This window comes from Peromyscus maniculatus, chromosome 12 (assembly GCF_049852395.1).
Source record: "Peromyscus maniculatus bairdii isolate BWxNUB_F1_BW_parent chromosome 12, HU_Pman_BW_mat_3.1, whole genome shotgun sequence".
Classification (NCBI taxonomy): domain Eukaryota; kingdom Metazoa; phylum Chordata; class Mammalia; order Rodentia; family Cricetidae; genus Peromyscus; species Peromyscus maniculatus.
The window spans coordinates 35,229,265-35,248,508 of NC_134863.1; the positions used below are offsets into that span (position 1 = coordinate 35,229,265).

Consider the following 19,244-nt stretch of genomic DNA (forward strand, 5'->3'; position numbering starts at 1 on the left):
TGAACCTCAGGCTGGACTCAAACTGTCAGCTTCAGCCTAGCCTCCTGCGTGCTGGCTTGCAGGCTTGCACACTGTCTTTTTCTATATATTCATTGTTGTCCTTTAAAAAGTCTAAGTGTTTAGGGAGATTGTAGTTCTGGTGTGATGGCTACCTTTGTGTATGGACCTTGTTATAGGGCTATTAGTCTTGTTCTTGATCTCTGCTGTTAGCCAGAGTTTTCTTGATTTTCCTTTGCACGTTGACGGTTCAACTGATGTATGTGTTCTGCGTTTCTCCACATATTGTAGTTGCGTCCTTAGTTTTGAACTGACAGAACATAAAGCATTTACACACTGTGCTTTCCTGTATACCATGATTTGTTTATCTTATAGCCATGAAATAATTATTAAATGCTCATCCAGTCCTTTCTTGTTTCCTTGATTGTTTTGTAGTTGAATCTTGCTTAGTTAAAGCCCATGCTATTGGGCCTGTGAATAGAATGTTCTTTGAATTCTTTAGACATTTTGTTTTTTCCCCCTTTTATTGAAAACAGATTTTTTTTCCCCTCATAGAATACATCCTGATTATGGATTCTTCTCCTCTGCTCCTCCCAGTTCCTCCCAACCTCCCTTCCCAACTGGATCCACTCTCTTTCTGTCTCTCAATAGGAAACAAACAGGCTTCTCTTATGTCTTCTAAGAGATAATAATAAAATTATTATAAATTATAGTATGCTATATTATATGTAATGTCTTATATATAATTTAAATGTAGAATATATACTATATAAAATATAATAAGATTTTAAAAAGCTGACACATCTGAATTGGACAAAGCAAACAGAAAGAAAAGAACCCAAGAGAAGGTACAAGAATCAGAGACCCACTTGTTCCCACACTCAAAAAATCCCATAAGAACACTGAACCGGGAGCCCTGCTGTCTGTGCAGAGGCCCTGGAGCCGACCATGCAGGCCCTGTGCCTGCTGCCTCGTCTGGGAGTTCATAGGAGCTGTGCTCGTGTGGATCGAGAGGGTCGTGTTTCCTTAGTGCCCCCTCCCCCGTCTCCTCTGACTCTTACACCCTCCCCACCTCCTCTTTTACAGGTTCCCTGACCCCCCAGGGGAGGGATTTGGTGGAGACATCCTGTTTAAGTTTGAGTGTTCTAAGATCTCTCGTTCTCTGCATAATACGGAGACATGTCTCTGTAGCTTTTGTATGTGAAGTACTGCTGGGGTTTTGGCAGTGCTCTTCACTCTTGGGTAGCCTTGCATGTTGCTTTTCTGAAGTCTGACGCTATAGTACTTTTCTTGCTTTTGTAGGAAATTTGGTGTTTTTGTCTAATGACTCGGTTACCTTCAACATCTATTTTTCTGCCTTTAGACTTAGGTGCTGCTGAGATGTGTCTCATGGTTGAGGGCCCAGGACAGTTTCCCCTTATCGTACACAGCTGTCCCTGTAAGTTGTAGGTCTGTCTTCCCCTGTCCCCATTGCCGCTGCTGGCTGTTGATGTCCTGCTGTCCTTCTCTGTCAGTGACTAGTGTAGACATGGTGAACTGTCTTCTCTCCCGTTCATGTTTGTTGTCTCCCTAATCTCACTTCCATTCTTGGATGCTTTCCTTAAGTTCCTCATGCTCCTCATGAAATTAAACTGTCGTTGGATACCTAGTGTTAATCCTTATTCCTCAGGTAGATTTTCTTTAAAGAAATTCTTTCCTGCATTCAATGTATCATTTTTCCTGGTATTTATCCATTTAAAAATTTCATTTTTAGGCCAGGTGTGGTGGCATACCACCTTTAATCCCAGCACTCGGGAGGCAGAGGCAGGTGGATCTCTATGGGTTCAAGGCCAGACTGGTCTGCAGAGCTAGTTCTAGGACAGCCAAGGCTACCAAAGAAACCTTGTCTTCAAAAATCAACAAATAATAAATAGATAGATAGATAGATAAATAAATATAGAAATAATTTTTTAAAATTTCTTACCCAGAGAATGTGGACACACATGCATGTGCACACACACACACACACACACACACACACACACACACACACACACTCACACACAACCTTTTGCTGTCGGAAGTGTTTTAAATTTTGTTTATTGTGCTGAAATTTGAACTCAGACTTGTGTATGCTTAAATGCTGTACTACTGAGCTCTGTCTCTAGCCCTTAGTTTTTGAGACACAGTTTTACCCTATAGCCCAGCTGGGTCTCTAGTCTGTGATCCTTTTGTGTTAGCTTCCCAAGGGCTGGGATTACCAGCATGCACAGCTACCATGTCCTGCTTTTATGTTTTTTAACTTCTGCTGTGAAATAGGTATGTACAGCTCAGTGCGCGCGCGCGTGCGCGCGCGCACACACACACACACACACACACACACACGCACACATAGTGTCTCCACATGCTTATGTCTGCTTATTTCCATCTTGTGTGTTGTTGCAGCTTTATTCTAACTTCCTCCTTGGTGTAATCAGAGCGGGTTCTTCATTTGCCAAAGCATTCAAATTTACATTTTGTTTGTCATGTCACTATTGTATGTATGGATTTTGTGGATATGGTTGAGCACTTCCTCATCTAAGAGCATACCTTTCTGTCAGTTCTAGTGAAGAAATCCCTAATCCTATCATTAAATAAAGTGTGGAAAGACTCTGGATATGGTCCATGCTACCACGGAATTCTTTTTCCTCTGTAGTTCTATGGAATTAGAAAACAAGTGATCTGCTTTCGGAATACAGTGATGGAACATGTCTGGGATAAGAGTTATAGACATTCCCATTTTAAAAGAGGAAAAATAATGAAAAGAAGAATGTACTCAGTAGTTACAAGCAACATTGAAATCCAGACAGACATATTCCATTAGGTTTTACGGCCTGGAAATAACCATCTCTGGCCCGAATCTTCATCCTCATGGTCCATAGCTCTGCCCAGTGTTTCTGAGTTTCCCCTTGGCCTCGGTGCCTGTGGATTTAATATGTATATCTGTAGCTCTGGTCTTGGGGTCATTCATCCTTTTGCCTGAAGGATAGACAGCTCATGTTTATAGTTGAGTAGCTTTAGCAGCTTTTTCCTCTCTGTAGAATTTTAGAGGTGTGGCACCAATTCTTTACTCCATCCTATCAATCCAAGCTGGGGGATATTTCTGCTGTTAAAACGTTCTCAAGAGCTTTTGTAGAGAGCTGTGTTTTTACCTGACAGACAAGAGGTCCTCATAGATCTTTGTTGGATAATCTTTTTTCACCCTGGCTTCTGCTGGGATCCCTGAGGCAATCCAGAAGTTGTATCTTGCCCTTCAGAACTGGCTTGCTTTCTAAGCAGCCGTCCTGCTAATTTGAACATCTTTTGAGATCTGCAGGTCCAAGCACATCTCAGAATTCCAAGTTCTAATTCCTGATTCTTCTTTTCAGGGCTAGGGATTGAACTTGGAGCTTCAAGCATACTAGGCGAGCACTCTGTCACTGAGCTGAAGCTGAAGCCGGAGTCCTGTTTGCTGGACAGGCTGCCCTGAGCTTTTCTCTTCCTTACGTTGTATCCTTAGCACTTTGCTTTGCATGTCCTCAGTGAGACTCCTTGATTCATCACTTAACAACGTTCTGCTTTGTATACAGCTGCACTAAGATTTCACCACCCCAAGCACTGGCTGGTCTCCAGTTACTAACAGCATATGTTTTATGTCCTTTGCAACTTTGGAAGCTCCATTGACAGTCATGTCTGCCAACTTTCTATTTACAATGTAGGAATTCTCTAAGTCAGTCTGGGGTTTCTCTACAATGCACCTCACCTGTGTCTTCATTGGAGGAATTGCTAACATCCACATTTCTACCAGTAGTTCATTGAGACAATGTGGGCTACTTCGTCATTCACCTAAAAATTCTTCTAGGCTTCCCCAAGCCACGGCCTCTAAGCTATGTCTACACTAGCACTCCACTTAGGTCCATAGTCTGTATTAGTTTTCTGATGATGCTGTAACAAATTAACAAACACTTGACAGCTTAAGACGATATAAATTCATTACGTCTGTAGGTTTAAAATCTGAAATCTATTTCGGTAGGCTGAAATCAGAGCTGGGTGGTGATGGCATACGCCTTTAATCCCAGCACTCGGGAGGCAGAGGCAGGCGGATCTCTAAATTCAAGGCCAGCCTGGTCTACAAAGTGAGTTGCAGGACAGGCTCCAAAGCTACACAGAGAAACCCTGTCTCAAAAAAGCTAAAAGAAAGAAAGAGAGAGAGAGAGAGAGAGAGAGAGAGAGAGAGAGAGAGAGAGAGAGAGAGAGAGAAAGTCAGGTATGTTTGGGGCCATTCCACCCCCTGGGAGAGCCCCAGTAGAGAATCTATTGCTTTCCCTTTTCCCCTTTGGTGGCTGTTGGCAGTCCCTGACTTGTGACTACATCACTCCAGTCTGCCTCTGTCTTCACCCTGTGGATCTGACTCTCTATGGATGCCCACATTCTACAATTAGGGCACTCCTCAGTAATCTAGGAAATGTCCCTGTTTCATGATCTTTGACTTGACCACATCTGCAGAGTCCCCTTTTTTAGTGTGGTAAGATAGCATTCATAGACTCTAGGGATTGGGTTGTGGTTGTCTTGGGCAGGCCAGCTTTTAGCCTACCCTGATGATCCTGCTTTTTTTTTTTTTTTTTTTTTTTTTTTTTTTTTGTGGTTACTATGTAGACTGACTCTTGGAAGCATGAACGTTAGAGATGGTAATGCAAGTGTGAGATTGTGGTGTTTATTTGTCCGTGTTGAGCATTCTTCTTGAGATTTAGCCTAAAGGTTGAGCTTAAAGCTGGTGTCGTCTTACAGGGGGCTTTTTCTTGTCACTCGTCCCCTTTGTAAGGCTTATATCATGGCTCTTTTTGCTAGATACACTTTTAGCAAATGGTGTTCTGATATGCTACTTATAGTTTACTTAAAATTGAGATTTATGGAATGGCTTAATTAGATTATTTACTTCCTCTTTAATTTTGTAACAGTTGATTTATAATAAGTTCATAGATGCATAACCTGTTCATTTATAATTGTTCAGGATTTTTTAATACATTTAATACATTCTAATACATAACAGTTATTTGGTCATCACTGCAGTCAATCTTAAGATATTTTTATCACTTCAGAAAGAAAGCACATTTCCTCCCAACCCTTTCAGCACTGGATAACCACTGTTATATTTTCTGCTCTGTAGATTTGCCTATTTACACATGTCACATACAGAGCGTGCAATGTGCCGTCTTTTGTGTCTGGTGTCTTTCATGTTGCGGTATAGAGCAATGTTTCATTCCTTTCTCTGGCTGAGTAGTATCCATTGAATGGCCCCACCACATTTTACACATTCATTCATTAGCCGGTAGAATTTATTTCTGTTTTCTATCTTCCCACTTCTTATGTCTCAGTTCAAGTGAGAAATAAAATATCAGCATTGTCCGTGCCGAGAATGTTTGTGGAAAGGGTTGAGGTCTGTCATGAAAGGGCTAAGTCCCTACGCTCCCTTCTGACTCCTGCCCATCTCTACAAAGCGTTTACTTCAATATGAGCAGACTGTCTGCCGTGTAGACTGGCCCTTTTGAAGGGGAGAGAAACCGCATGGTGCAGAACCACGTATGCATGATTACTCTAGAGGAAGGAAGAAGGGTGAGACTATACGACAGAACTCCAGAGCAAACACTCCTGTGTAAGGGACCATGGGACATAGAAACCGGAAGGTAGATGGATGGATTTCTTTCCTTAGATGAGGGGCCTTTTGGCTTCCTTCCTGTCTGGGTTAGCTTTGTTTTGTTGCTATGATAAAATACCCAGACAAAAGCAGCCTAGGGAAGAAAGAATTTTGGCTCAAAGTTGCAGAGAAGATACAGTCTAGGTCGGCAGGAAGGTGTGGCGACGGGAGGGGCAGCCTGTCCCATGGCACTGGCCGTCTGGAAGTGGAAGGTGAGAGGAAGGAGTGGGGTCGGCATAAAAGCCTCCCCCCCAGTGACAGACCTCCTCCAGCAAGGCTACCACTCCTGAAGGTTCCAGAACCTTCCCGAACAGCACCGCCGGGGCCAGGGTGTTTGAACGTGTAAGCCTGTGGGGTACGTTTCTCATCAGTCACAAGATTGTCTTGTCAGCTCAAGTCAGTAAAATTGTTTCTTTCATTGTGATTTGATAAAAACTTTCAAATCGAGCACATAAAACAGCTGAACAGTTGAAATGATAGCACCTATTAATCCTAATTGTCCTATAACTTCCAGGTTTCTTCACCAACTAAAGGAAGAGAACTCTGAGTTAATCAATCAATTGTGGACTGATATTCAGCAGAAACTAGCTACCCAGTCACAGGGAACCCCTCTGGGAACCCCGTCCCTGGCGCTCTCAGCGGAGGAACAGAAAGGCTAGTTGCGCTTTTGTATTATTTCTAGTAGCAAACTTTCTTAGGTTTTGTTTGTTTGTTTGTTTTGAACACAGTAATTTTCAAATGCTGCTTAACTCTTGGAGTCTTTATGCATTGACTAAATCCTGATGAACCATTAGTGGAAATGTGTTTAGAGAAAGCGTACTCCCTTGCAATGCATTCTGCTCTGTTCTTCCTTTGCAGATGCTCTGAATGCCACCGACGCCATCAAGAGACTCCAGGCTGGGCTTCAGCCCGAGGAGTCCACTGAGACTGCAGACTCCAGCTATGTGGTGGGACAAGTGCTGAACTCAAGGAAGCAGAAGCAGCTGCTAAATAAAGGTGCACATCGTCTGTCTCACTTCACAAAGACGAAGTGTTAGCGCGCATCTGTCATAGCTGTGTTAATCACAGTAATTAGTCCGTCCCCACCCCCAGCCCATCCAATTGGATATGTTTAAGTATGAATTTGCTGAGGAAAAGCTGAGAAATCCTTTTTCTCCCACATCATGTGTTATATGAGTTATATGTTAGTTATAGATAATGTAAGCTTTGTTTCAATGTTGTAGGTTTTTATTATAAAAACTATGGTAACTTCTAACTTTTGAATGGTGAACAATTAAACATTTTCTTGATAATTTAGTAGTTGTGGTTTTCCTGGTTTTGAAATAGAGTGACTTTTGTCGTTCTCAGCGAAAAGCAAACCAGATATCCGTGCTCCTTCTAAGCAGAAGAAAAACATGTTATCCTCCAGCACAACCTCCACAGACTTACCAAGTAGCAACAACTCGAGCTTGGATATCCTCAAACACATGATCCACGAAGTAGAACATGAAATGGAAGAGTATGAGCGGTGGACGGGGCGTGAGGTCAAGGGGCTGCAGGGTGGCCAGGGACTCACAGGCTTCACTCTGTCGCTGGTGAGCTCCCTCTGCCGCCTGGTGCGGTACCTTAAAGAGGTAAGAGTACAAGGTTATGTGGATCTTCCCCGCAGGCATGAATATATGTGGATTGTTTTCTCCTTGCTTGATTCATTGCAACCTCCAAATAAGTACAGTGAATTTGAATCGCTTTATTTTACTCAGTTTTAGTTTATTTGCAGTAAAATTTATGCTTGTAGTCCCCCTCTATCATTTGACACACCTAAATAATTCTGATGTTACTGTAAGCCTTAGAAAAATGTGATTAGTAAGAAAAATCTGCTATAATAAAGTAATATCATATGCTAGTTGCAAGTGTTACTCTTAGGGTGTTTTGTTTAGATACCACTGTTAACTGTAGCTCTGTTATGTTGCTCAGACGTGGTACATTCTGATTTCTGTCACCCCCATCCTCTCTTATCTCCCTCCCACTCCAGTTATCCTCCCAGCTCTCAGCATTCTTCTCCGTTAAGCCTATAGTCCTGAAAAGTATGCCAGTGCTGAGAAAACAGTGCAGGGTTAGTAACATGTGCCTTTTAGCTATTCACTTACTTTCAAGGCTATGACATTTAGTAGTAGAAATAGTCAGTATAGTTGAATGTACTTGTTTTAACTTATATTTAACAATCAATTTTTGATTGGCAGTACATCACACAGCATGATACTCGAAGATACAGAAGCACTAATTTTCATTCCTAACTTGTAGCTAACCTGTTTGTTTCTTTGTAGCCTGCTTTTATGACCAGAAACAATATGCCTTTTTAGAGATGGTCTGGGTATTCAAACAGTATTTATGCACAGTCCTTCACTTTTTAAATGAAAAAAAAAATGTAGTTCTTTAATTCTATATACCATTTATAAAAAGCATTACATCTTTTTAAAGATGGGACAAGGACAAAAAGGTGCATTTTTATTAATTAAATATAGCCTAATGAAAGTTTTAAGTCTCATCATTGTCATGGTTCATGCTTCTCTTTGTAGAAATGCAGTTTTCAGTATGTGATCCTCCTGGTGGGAGTTTATTTTTGTTTTTGTGTTTTGTAGAGTGAGATTCAACTGCGGAAAGAAGTAGAGACAAGGCAGCATCTGGAACAGATGTTAGGTGATCACCGAGAGCTCATTGATGCTCTGACCGCAGAAATTCTCCTCCTCAGAGAAGAAAATAGTACCACACAGGTATTCACATGCTCTTCCAATGACGCCATGTTTAGTAGTGGAGCATGTCTGTATGTATGCAGGGTTCTTAGAGAATATAGGACCACACAGGTATTCACATGCTCTCCCAAAGGCTCCATGTTTAGTAGTGGAGCTTGTCTTTATATACATGCAGGGTTCTTTTAGAACATAGGACCATGCAGGTATTTACATGCTCCCCTGAAGGCATGTTTAGTAGTGGAACATGTCTATATACAGGGTTCTTAGAGAACATAGGACCAGCATGCGGAGCCCTATGCGAGGCACTTACCAATCCTATCTCTGACTGCTCTCTTTCCACTTCACTTCCTCCACACTGTATCCTTGAGGACTGTGAAGCCCCAGTTACACTTCCACCTCAAGACCTGTGCTCTTACTTTTGCTGTCTACACTGCTCTTCTAGCAATCTACAAGTATAAGTATGCTGGTTAAGGAAGTAGACACATGAAATGAGAAGAGTCGTGGTGAGGTTGAAGTCTTTGGAGGCTCATCTGGGCTGGCTCCTGTGCTGCATGCACTGTGCTAATGACTACACCAGACTAAGACTCCACTCCCTGGGCTGGGTGTGACTGTGGCAGGGAGTGCTGCCTTTGTTGGGTAACCGGTTGAGTGTCTCTTGACTCAGGTCTAACAACTGTTGGAATGATTTTACCAATAACATACTTAGTACTGATAAATACTTAATACAGAGAGAGAAATAGAGTCATACATTTACTTTGTTCATAAATGACTACAATTATTTATCAGTGAGATATGTGTACCTTTCTGATACTGTACAACTATCATAAGCTTAGAGTTATATTGGACATCATTATCCTTATTTCTTATTCCACAGTGTGTTTCTACCCAGAACTTATATTTTTAACATAGCAGCTTCCAGAAACCCTGCCATGAGCAGATTTGATTATTTTTGGGTTGGCTTTCTCGTTAATATTTGAACGTGGGTCTCACTATGTGGCGTAATGTGGCCCTGACCTTGTGATCCTCCTGTCTCAGCTTCTGATGTACTAGAATTGCAGGTGTATGCCGCCATGTTTGGCTAAGCAGATTTGATATTATCAAAAATAATATAATGAAATCCCATTTTCAAACCCTGAGCTGCTTCAGCTATGGTTGCATAGACTTACTCTGCATAGATGGCGTCTTTACTGGTGTCTCCTGAGAGTTGAAGCTGTCCTCTGGTGTCCCTGTGAAATCACTGTTGTCTCACACTGCAGGTGAGGGCAGAAGTAGGGAAGGCAGCAGGCTGATAAAACAGCATTGCATCTTGGAGTTGTTAGGTTGATTCAGATGGGGCATAGCGGCCTGCTCTAGAGTTGAAATGGGAAACGGTGAAGATTGAGCAAATTCACAGTGTGTTTTGAAGGTCAGCCAGTCCCGTTGGAAATGGAGTGAAGGACAGGATGTGAGAGAAAAAGAGCCAGAGGTGACTGGGCAGTTTAGGATTAGGCTGGAAAAGATGAGCTGCTGTTTATGCTGTAGACATAGGACAAGAGGAGTCCTAGATGGGGGTACTCAAAAGACCACTGAATATGTGAGTGTGAAATTTGGGGGAGAACATGGCTGGTGACAGAAAGTTGTCTCGCGCTTTATTCATCCACACTCTTGCTAATATTTCTGCTGTCTGGACCTCACCCACTTTCATTAGTTGTCTGTGTTCCTAAGCACCCAGGACGTGCCACTAACGGTCACCCCTGGTTTCTCCTACTTTGTCTTTGTGACAAGGTCTCGGCAGTCCATACAACTCCTCCTCCTTCCCTTTCACCTGCCACCGCCTGTGCTTCGACGATCCAGATGCCAGTATTTACAAAACACCTGCATTTCACGTGACCTATCTACATCTATTTACAGTATGGAAAAGAAAGAAAAAACAAATCCATTTAAACCTCTGGACAGTAAGCTGACTTTTAACGTAAGAATGGAATTCTAAACATGTCCAGCTATACGACAGAAAGTAAACCTTTGGTGTTATTTTATTTACTTAAAATTTTAAAATTACATAATATTAGTAGATATATACACACATGTTGACAAATCTGAGTATACATAAAATATAGTTATTGCTCCCATAAAGATAAAATATAAAATTGTAATAATACTACATATAAAATGCTGTACTTTTCTTTTGCCCATAACACTATTTCATCTATATAATGTATGTCTTTATTCACTTAAATGCCCATGAATGTTCTATTGAGTTTCCCCTACCTAATGTATCACTCTTGTAGTTAGTCAGTAGAGACAATCTATATGAAAAGATTTTGTTAAATTAAACGCTCTATAAAAAAAGGTTAGTTTTATAGCAGAGTACTTAGTAACTAGTAGTTTGTGATTTATTTAATCATTTCACCATCACGATACCTTCAGAGTATTTGTAACTATGAATAACATGGCTTTAGGGTAAGTATTTAAAATAATGATCTCTCTCTCTCTCTCTCTCTCTCTCTCTCTCTCTCTCTCTCTCTCTCTCTCTCTCTCTCTCACACACACACACACACACACACACACACACACACACACACCTCCGGATGGCTTACTTGTTAGATAATGGTTTGATGTCTCTTATACCAGTGATGTGTGCTTTTCTTTAGGCGAGACTTCAGCAGTACATGGTCTCTACAGACGAGCAGCTTATATCGCTCACACATATCATTAAGAACTGTCCTGTGATAAATAACTCCAGACAAGAAAGTCAAGCATCAGAAAGGGCAACTCTGGGTAGAAGACTTATGGATAATGTAGGTAGGTGGACTCTTACTATTCCCAGACTGTCATTAAATAACAAAGAAGCTAGAGCTGATGGATTTGAGGAAGTGGCAGACTAAAATATAACTTATACATGGTCACTGTCTTCTTGTGGGCTTTGCTATTATTATTTCATTAATATAATGTTGGTGAGTTAAGTTTTGCTTCTGAGAAACCTTTAGTTACTCAAGGGTGAGAAATTCAGGGGTTATGGTACCTTATAAGGTTCTTATGAAATCTCATCTTTGCCTGTGGGAAAGTCATAAAAGCCATGTAGGTGAAACCTGGTTCACATCTTTCTATGTCTCAGTCTTACAACTCTGTTAGAATAGCATGGAATGCACCACACTGTTAATGATGACCTACCAAGTTACCTGGTAACTTTCACACTACTTAAATGCATTTAAAAATAAATATCTGGGGGCTGGAGAGATGGCTTAGTGGTTAAGAGCACTTACTGCTTTTGCGGAAGACCCAGGTTCAGTTCCTAGCACCCCTGTGGTGGCTCACAACTGCCTGTAACTCCAATTCCAGGGGGATCTTCTAGCCTCTGTGAGCTCCTGAAAGCATATGGTGTACATTTGAATAGACACACACACACACACACACACACACACACATACACACACACACACACTCTCTCTCTCTCTCTTATATGTAAATAAAAAACAAATAGATAAAAATTTTAAAATAGACCAAATACCTAAAAGGTGTTCATAAAGCCTTTTTGTTCCTTTCAAATTAATGTCCTCTTACCTTTCTCAGAGGGTCCTGTTGTAAGCAGTAATGTCTCCATGCCATTGATGTTCAGAGGGGAAGAAGCCGTTGACTTCCCACAGGAAGAGCTGCCTGTTAAACTCTCTCAGGGGCCGACCCCCACAGAGAACTTGAATCTGGCCAGTAATTTCCCAGCACATATTTTCGAGCCAGCTGTGATGTTAACACCACCCCGGCAGAAGAGCAACTCGGAATTCTCTCCTCTGCAGGATGGTAAGCATGGCTCTTCTACATTTCCACGGAAGCTGTGAGTTTTGCCCTTCATTCATATGATGTATTATATATGTGTGTGTGTGTGTGTGTGTGTGTGTGTGTGTGTGTGTGTATAATGTGTTGAATACACACACACACACACACACACACACACACACACACACACACACTTGTATTTTAGGGTAGTGTCGTCTGTGTCATGTGTGTCCCTGCCTCCCTCCTTCCCTGCATCACTGTGAAAATCACTGGATAACTTACTTTCATTCATGGGTTCAGTGGTCCATGGTCAGCTAGCTCTGTTCTTTCTGAGCAGCGGTAGAACAAGACACAGGGGAGGAAAACCCCTCACTTCATGATATCTCAGAGACAGAAGGAGAAGGAGGATGTGGAAAAAATACACTCTTCAAAGGCATGCAGCTGGTGACCAACTATGTATGTGTATACACATGTGTACCCTGACACGCAGAGGAAACGTGGTAGTGGAGCCTTGCCTTCCACCATATGGGTCCTGCGTATCACATTCCAGTCATCAGGCTTGGTGGCAAGTGCTTTTACCCACTGAGCTGTGTGTTACTGGTCCTTGAAACAAATATTTTTAATTATTTTTCTTTGTTTATTGTGTGTGTATTGGGTACTTCACTCACCCATGTGTGCCTGTGTGGAGGCCAACAGTCAACAATGTTAAGTATATTCCTTTATCACTCTCCACCTCCTTTGTAAATGTTATTAACTAATTTTGAGAGGGAGAGGAAGAGAGAGAGAGAGAGAGAGAGAGAGAGAGAGAGAGAGAGAGAGAGAGAGAGAGAGAGAATGTGTGTGTGTGTGTGTGTGTAGACATGTGGATGCCATGGCTTGTATGTGGCACTCAGAGGCCAGCCTTGGGGAGTTGTTATCTCCTGTGCAGTCTCAGAATGGGACTGTAGCCTGTGTGCTTGTGACTCTAACTGCTGAGACAGCTTCCCAGCTCCCTTTTGGGAGCTGCTTTTCCGTCCCTATTTTGCATGGGTTTTTGTTTCTTTAAGAGTTACTGCTATTTTCTCGCAGAGCAGTAGAACCTGACTTGGATTGTTGGGACTCAGAGTTTCACACATTGTCTGTACTTTGATGAGTTTTCGGTAAAGGACTGAAGAGGATCCAGAGGCTGAAGAACATGGCAAATCCTGGCGACTGGATTTGTGCCTTGCTGTTTGTGATAAAATAGGGTGTTGTCTAATGGAGACAGCGCTGGGCTGAGAGTCGGGTGCTGGTGGCTTGACCACCCCTCGTTGACTCGGGGGGAAGTTTGGGCTAAGATTCCTCTTCTGGACCCCAGCTTTCTTATTCTAGCATATGAGAATTTTTTACTTTAATGCTAATTATGTAGTTTAATATTTCTTTCTCGGGGGCCTGAGGAGCTATTAATTGTGTCTAGAATAAGAAAATATGCTTTGAGCTATGATTTCTGTTCAGATTAGATTTTTATTTCTTATAGTAATTATTTAATTTTTTTCCTCCCCCACTCCACCTAGCGTCTCACTGTGTAGTTCAGGCTGGCCTCTAACTCAAGATCATTCCTCCTCATTTGTGACTACAGGCATGCATCACTATTCCTGGATAGGAGTTATATGTGTCAAAGTGCATGGTCTCAGGAATGTGAAAGTTTCTGGACTTGATTATACATACTCCTTTATGAAAATAACTTAGGCACTCAGAAGCCAAACCTGTCTACTGAAGTATTTCCCTGACTACCATGACAGACTGACGTGCTGATTTTAGTACCAGTTTATGGAGAACAGGATGCTTATGACTGTCTTAAATTCTCGTCCGCAGTATTGAGGAGAACGGTTCAGACCCGCCCTGCTCCACGAATCCCCCCCACTGTGGAAGTCATAGAGAAAGGACAGAACTGGGAAAAGAAGACCTTGCCTGTTGATCCAGACATTCAGAACTCAAGTGAGGAAAATCGCCTCTTCACTCAGAGGTGGAGGGTTTCTCACATGGGGGAAGATCTGGAGAACAAAACTCAGGCACCGTTTGTTAGCCTGTCCCAGCCCCCTTGCGGTTCCCTTCCCACCACTCAGCAGTCGAGAAATCCTGCGTTCCCCGAAGAGCCCCCAGTGCTCGGAGACGGGCAGCAGCTTAGAACAAACGAGGCACTGGCACAGAGGAAGGACATAATGGCACGGATTGCCGAGTTGACGCTGCAGAATTCGGCCATCAAGGCACACCTGAATAATATTACCCGGTCGGTGGGAGAGCAAGGGGATGGACTTCGGGAGCCGAGCAAACAGGGAAGTGCCGGTGACCTGCCTGCTGTAAGTACCAACAAAGACTAAGGACACTGTTAGACCTCTCACTGCTGGGACAGATTAAGCAGAGGGATGAGGGACTGTTTTCGCTCATGGTTTCAGAGGGTTTACTCCAGGTGGCAGAATCTACTGCTCTGGACTTGAAGTTAGACAGAGTATCACGGTAGCAGGAACACATGGCAGAGGCTACTATCTCATGGTGGCCCAGAGGGTCAGAGGACAAGGCACATCTCTTTAAGATGTGTCCCAGGTGACCAAATTCTTCCAGCTAAGCCCTACCTTCTCCTTTTCATCACCTCCCATAATACTATGGATCCTTCAGGGGCTCAATCCATTCACTAAAGCCCACCAGCTGGCAAGCAGGCCCCCATGTGTGAGCTGGTGGTGCATTGCATATTCAGGCTGTAACAGGCATCCAAAGAGATTTCTTTCCAGAAGCGACTATAGCTTTGCTATGTCTTCCTCACACGATAGATAAAGCTTATCTGTTAGTTTGTGTTGCACTAAATAAGACAACGTGAAAGAAAAAGCATGTGACTGCAGCAAGTAGAATTAAGGTAGACTGTATTAAGGTAGACTGTATTAAGGTAGACTGTATTAAGATAGACTGTGTAATGTGGAATAATTTTAAAAAATGTGTTTGATCTTTGTCTGTAGTTCCTGGCAGAGTTTAGAATGTCCTCAGTGGTGGAAGTTGTTGTTTATAATAAATTAGTCCTTTTATTTAAAAAAAAAAAAAAAAAAGAAGATAGACTGTGTAGGAGGCTCAGGACAAGCCAGAAATGAACAATACGGAATGCGGAGGACATAGAATGCTTGCTGCACAACTAGATTGTAATTGAAAGTAACTTTACTCTTCATGTGGCCTATGAAAAAGTAGTTGGCCCTTAACTGATGAATAACTCTTTTCTAGGACACAGAATGGGTTTTCCTATAGAAATTATGTTTAAAGAATCAGTTAAACTTTAATGTGCATGTGAACCATCTGAGGAGCTTGCTGGAATGTGGTGCATGAGTAGGTCTGGGTGGGACCTGGTGCCTCTCTAGTAGTCCCTCAGTGATGCCAGGACTGCTGATCTGGTCACATTCTGAGGAGCATTGTTCTTATTTACCGTAGAGCAGGATTTTTTTTCCCTGTGTAACTGTAGTGCCAAGCATGGGGTTCAACGCTTGTAATCCTCAAGAGACTGAGGCAGGGTTGCCATGGATTTGAAGACAGCCAGGGCTACTTTAGTGAGTTCTGGGCTATAGTATGAGGTCTGTCTTAAGAACAACAAGAAAATCCAGCCAACACTGTCTAACTGTTCTTGGCAAGCTTCCGCCAGCTCCAATAACCACGAATCAATTCTCAGCTTCTATGAGATCAACTTTTGTAAATTCTCTACATGAGTAAGATCGTGTGGATCTGTCTTCCTGTCAGTGGAGAAATTTTATAAGTAAAATAAACTCCGTAGACTAATCTGATAACTTAAACCTTTATTCATTGTTTGTGGAGAGAAAAGCGAATCTAAGTTCCAGGCAGGAGTGTCCATGGCACATCCTGGTCGAGGGCATATTTTATTTGACCCTTTCTGAGCAAAGGTGACTGCTCTGGATCTGACAGTGGGTGGTAACAGCTCGAGCAGTCTGAAGGAGTGGGCAGCCTGGGGACCAGGGGCTTCTGAGGTGGCTGCTCTTGCTGTCTGAAGGAGTGGGCAGCCTGGGGACCAGGGTCTTCTGAGGTGGCTGCTCTTGCAGTCTGAAGGAGTGGGCAGCCTCGGGACTAGGGGCTTCTGAGGTAGCTGAGTTCCTAAGGGCTTTGAGATCCTGATTGAAGGCTTTGGTGTGGACAGTGGGGGTGGGAGGAGCTGCCTCTTATCACTGGCTCAAGAGGGCAAGGCAGGAGCAAGTGTCCCCGGCAGGCGGCAGCATGCACAGTGCTTTAGATGTTTGTGGAGTTTTGAAGATCATTTGAAACAGACCACTGTTGCTTTTAAAAAGTTAACAACAGTTAAATGCTGAGCCTTTGCCCTTTCTAAATAGTACATATACTACCCTGGAAAGGGAAGTCTAATACTGCTGCCATGACTAGCCTTTTTCTTTTTTAATTGGAAATACAAAATGGACTTTGATCCTCACTGGCTTACTTACTTTTTTCAAAACAAACAAACAAACAAAAACCCCACATCCTAATAGGTATTAGTTTCAAATTAGTCATTTCTATCAGGGATTGGTTTTTTTCCCACAAAAGGATATATTTAGCTAAATGAAATTATTATGAATGATGAAAGCACAGTTCTCTTGAGGCTTTCAAACTAAACTTACATTATATCCCTGGAGTAACCTTTTGCTTTGTTTTGTACTGTTTGACTTGACTCTGTATCTTAGGCTCCTTCTAATCACAGATCTTCTTACATCAGATCTCTGAGGCTAGAAGCAACCTGGAGAGGCTGTCACGTGGGCAGAACTGGGAGGATTTTTAGAGTCTTTGCCAGATAATTTTGCCAAATTTATGAAGCATGTTTGAAGATTAAAATGATAAAAAACAAAAACATCCTTTTCAAATTCAGAGATATTCCTGGGTAGTCTGCCCGGCTCAGGCCTGTCATCAGTAGGAGTGTGGCATTTGGCTCCCTGGCAGACATCTTTCCTCGTGTTATCTTTTCTTTCTAGTTCAGCTGAGGCAAGTAGGAGGAGATGTAGGGAAGCCTTGTCCCCTTAGACTGTGCTCATACGGCAGTAGCAGTAGAAGAATGTGTGTGTGCCTTCATTCTGATTTATAAACTGTTTTACCCCATCGTTCGTCTGTGTTTATAGCAAGGCTATGAATATTGAACTGCTGGTACTTTGAATAAAATCAGAACTGGGTTTTATTTTTTAATAATGAATTCATGTCTTTTTTCCCCCTGAAGAATTTCCCAGTAGTTCAATCTCTAGTGCCAAGCAGCATGGAGGAGCGGATTGCAGAGTTGAACCGGCAGAGCATGGAGGCCCGCAGCAAACTGCTCCAGCTCATAGAGCAGCAGAAGCTCGTTGGTTTGAACCTTTCCTCATCGCCCGCGTCACCCGTTCAGTCGCCTCTCAGAGCCTGGGCCGGTGGGTCACCCATTCCTGACTTCCAGATAGAAACACTTTTCCCCTCTCAGAGCCTGGGCCGGTGGGTCACCCATTCCTGACTTCCAGATAGAAACACTTTTCCCCTCTCAGAGCCTGGGCCGGTGGGTCACCCATTCCTGACTTCCAGATAGATAGAAACACTTTTCCCTCTCAATTTTGAGAGTTCATATCGACTCATACTATGTTCCAGTACCCCCAACTTAGTACCAGAAGAAACAGCTTGGGTCGGGGAGACAGAAATAGTGGTAGAAAGCTGTCTCTTGTTCTGTAGCCAGTCTTTGGCATCCTGGGCGACACCATCCAAGTGAAATATGCATTACAGTGTATGTCTCACTTAGGATCTATGCTGCAAAAAGTATAAATGTCAAAATTAGACTACACATTTTACTGGCATCACATTACAAATTATTGTTCTCTTAAAACCAGAAAAGCATTTCTCCTCAGTTTATTTTTTCCATCATTTTGTTATGTTTAGGAGTATGAAAAACTAGAGGGGCCTCCTAAGTAACTTACTTGTGACTGAAAAGTGTGGTCTGTGGCAGTGCTGTTCAGAGAGTGCTGGTTAAATGAAGTGGCTCTGAGTTGACTTTAGCCAGAAATGAATTTGCGCCCTCAAGGATGGCGCTACCTCTGAGGTATTGATGGAGCCCCGTCTAAGGCCCGGATTGTGAGGGACCAAAGGGCTCTGTCAGCGGGGTCCCTGGGATGCTCGAGCCTTGGTGCTTACAGGGATCCTTGTGTCCTGGGTGGCTGGGTGAAGGCGGGCACCTGAAAGGCACCAGGAAGAGTTTTCACTTCTGCTGGAAATGATTTAGGTTTTGAAATTACAAACAAGAAAGCAGACTTGTCATTTCTGTTATCCCATCTAGTACTCAACACACCCAAAATAGAATTCTTGGTTTATAGGAACCCCTGTGGGGGATAATAAAAACAAGAACCAGTTATATGTCATGGATAAAAACTTTTGTTTTGTAGGATAACTGAGTAATTAAAAATTGGTCGGCTTTGTTCTCTGACAGTTTCATACACGTGTATAATATATTCGGTTTGCCTCATCCTCCACTCTTCTCTGTCACATCCGTCAGCCCCTGCCTGCGGGTCCTTTCCCTGTTTTTGTGACCCACTGATTTTAAGGGTGGTCTGAATGGCCATGGATGTGAAACTCTCCCACAGGGCCTGGGATAGTGTACGTAACTAAAGATAGTGAACCCCCACCCCACCCCCAGAATCCAGCCTTAGCCAATCGTTCAACAGAGAGGAGTATGCCTCCCCGAGCCCCTTCCCACTCCATGGCAGACTCTTGACCAGTCCGCCCTTGTGCAGGCCCAGTACAGGCCGTGGGCCCCAGCTGCTGCGAGTTCATGATGTCAGAAGACAACCCTGCTCCCTGTCTTCCTGCTGTTGGAGTCGTTCTGCCCCCTTTCCATGTTTTTCCCTGAGCCTTAAAGGAGCAGCTAGGAGTCTGCATTCACCATCGCTCACTGCAGAGCCCAGCTGCTCTGAATAAGGCGAGAGTAGCATCTCTCTGTGTGAATACAGATATTTACAGGCAGCTTGACTTAACAGCTGAGCCAGACAACAGTAGAAAGTCTCTTCTACTCATTGCCTGTGACCTTTCCAGCCATGGGGCTTTGATCAGATTTATAGTACCAGGCATGGATTCTCATA

General features: G+C 42.9%; 1 protein-coding gene and 1 long non-coding RNA gene across 7 annotated transcripts in view; both read left to right on the plus strand.

Annotated features, from left to right (window-relative positions):
- Positions 1-19,244, plus strand: part of Spice1 (spindle and centriole associated protein 1) — a 47,878-nt gene that overhangs the window by 24,143 nt on the left and 4,491 nt on the right. For all 6 annotated transcript variants that reach the window (XM_006975771.4, XM_076548876.1, XM_076548877.1 and 3 more), the window contains 8 exons: positions 6,204-6,343; positions 6,548-6,685; positions 7,037-7,302; positions 8,308-8,439; positions 11,049-11,199; positions 11,968-12,192; positions 14,002-14,486; positions 17,372-17,555. In XM_006975771.4, the coding sequence (XP_006975833.1) occupies positions 6,204-6,343; positions 6,548-6,685; positions 7,037-7,302; positions 8,308-8,439; positions 11,049-11,199; positions 11,968-12,192; positions 14,002-14,486; positions 17,372-17,555 (1,721 nt within the window). The remainder of the gene's footprint in view (positions 1-6,203; positions 6,344-6,547; positions 6,686-7,036; positions 7,303-8,307; positions 8,440-11,048; positions 11,200-11,967; positions 12,193-14,001; positions 14,487-17,371; positions 17,556-19,244) is intronic.
- On the plus strand, positions 14,501-17,011 carry LOC143268124 (uncharacterized). The gene is made up of 2 exons (XR_013043752.1): positions 14,501-15,067; positions 15,229-17,011. It is a non-coding gene; the product is annotated as an uncharacterized LOC143268124 (long non-coding RNA).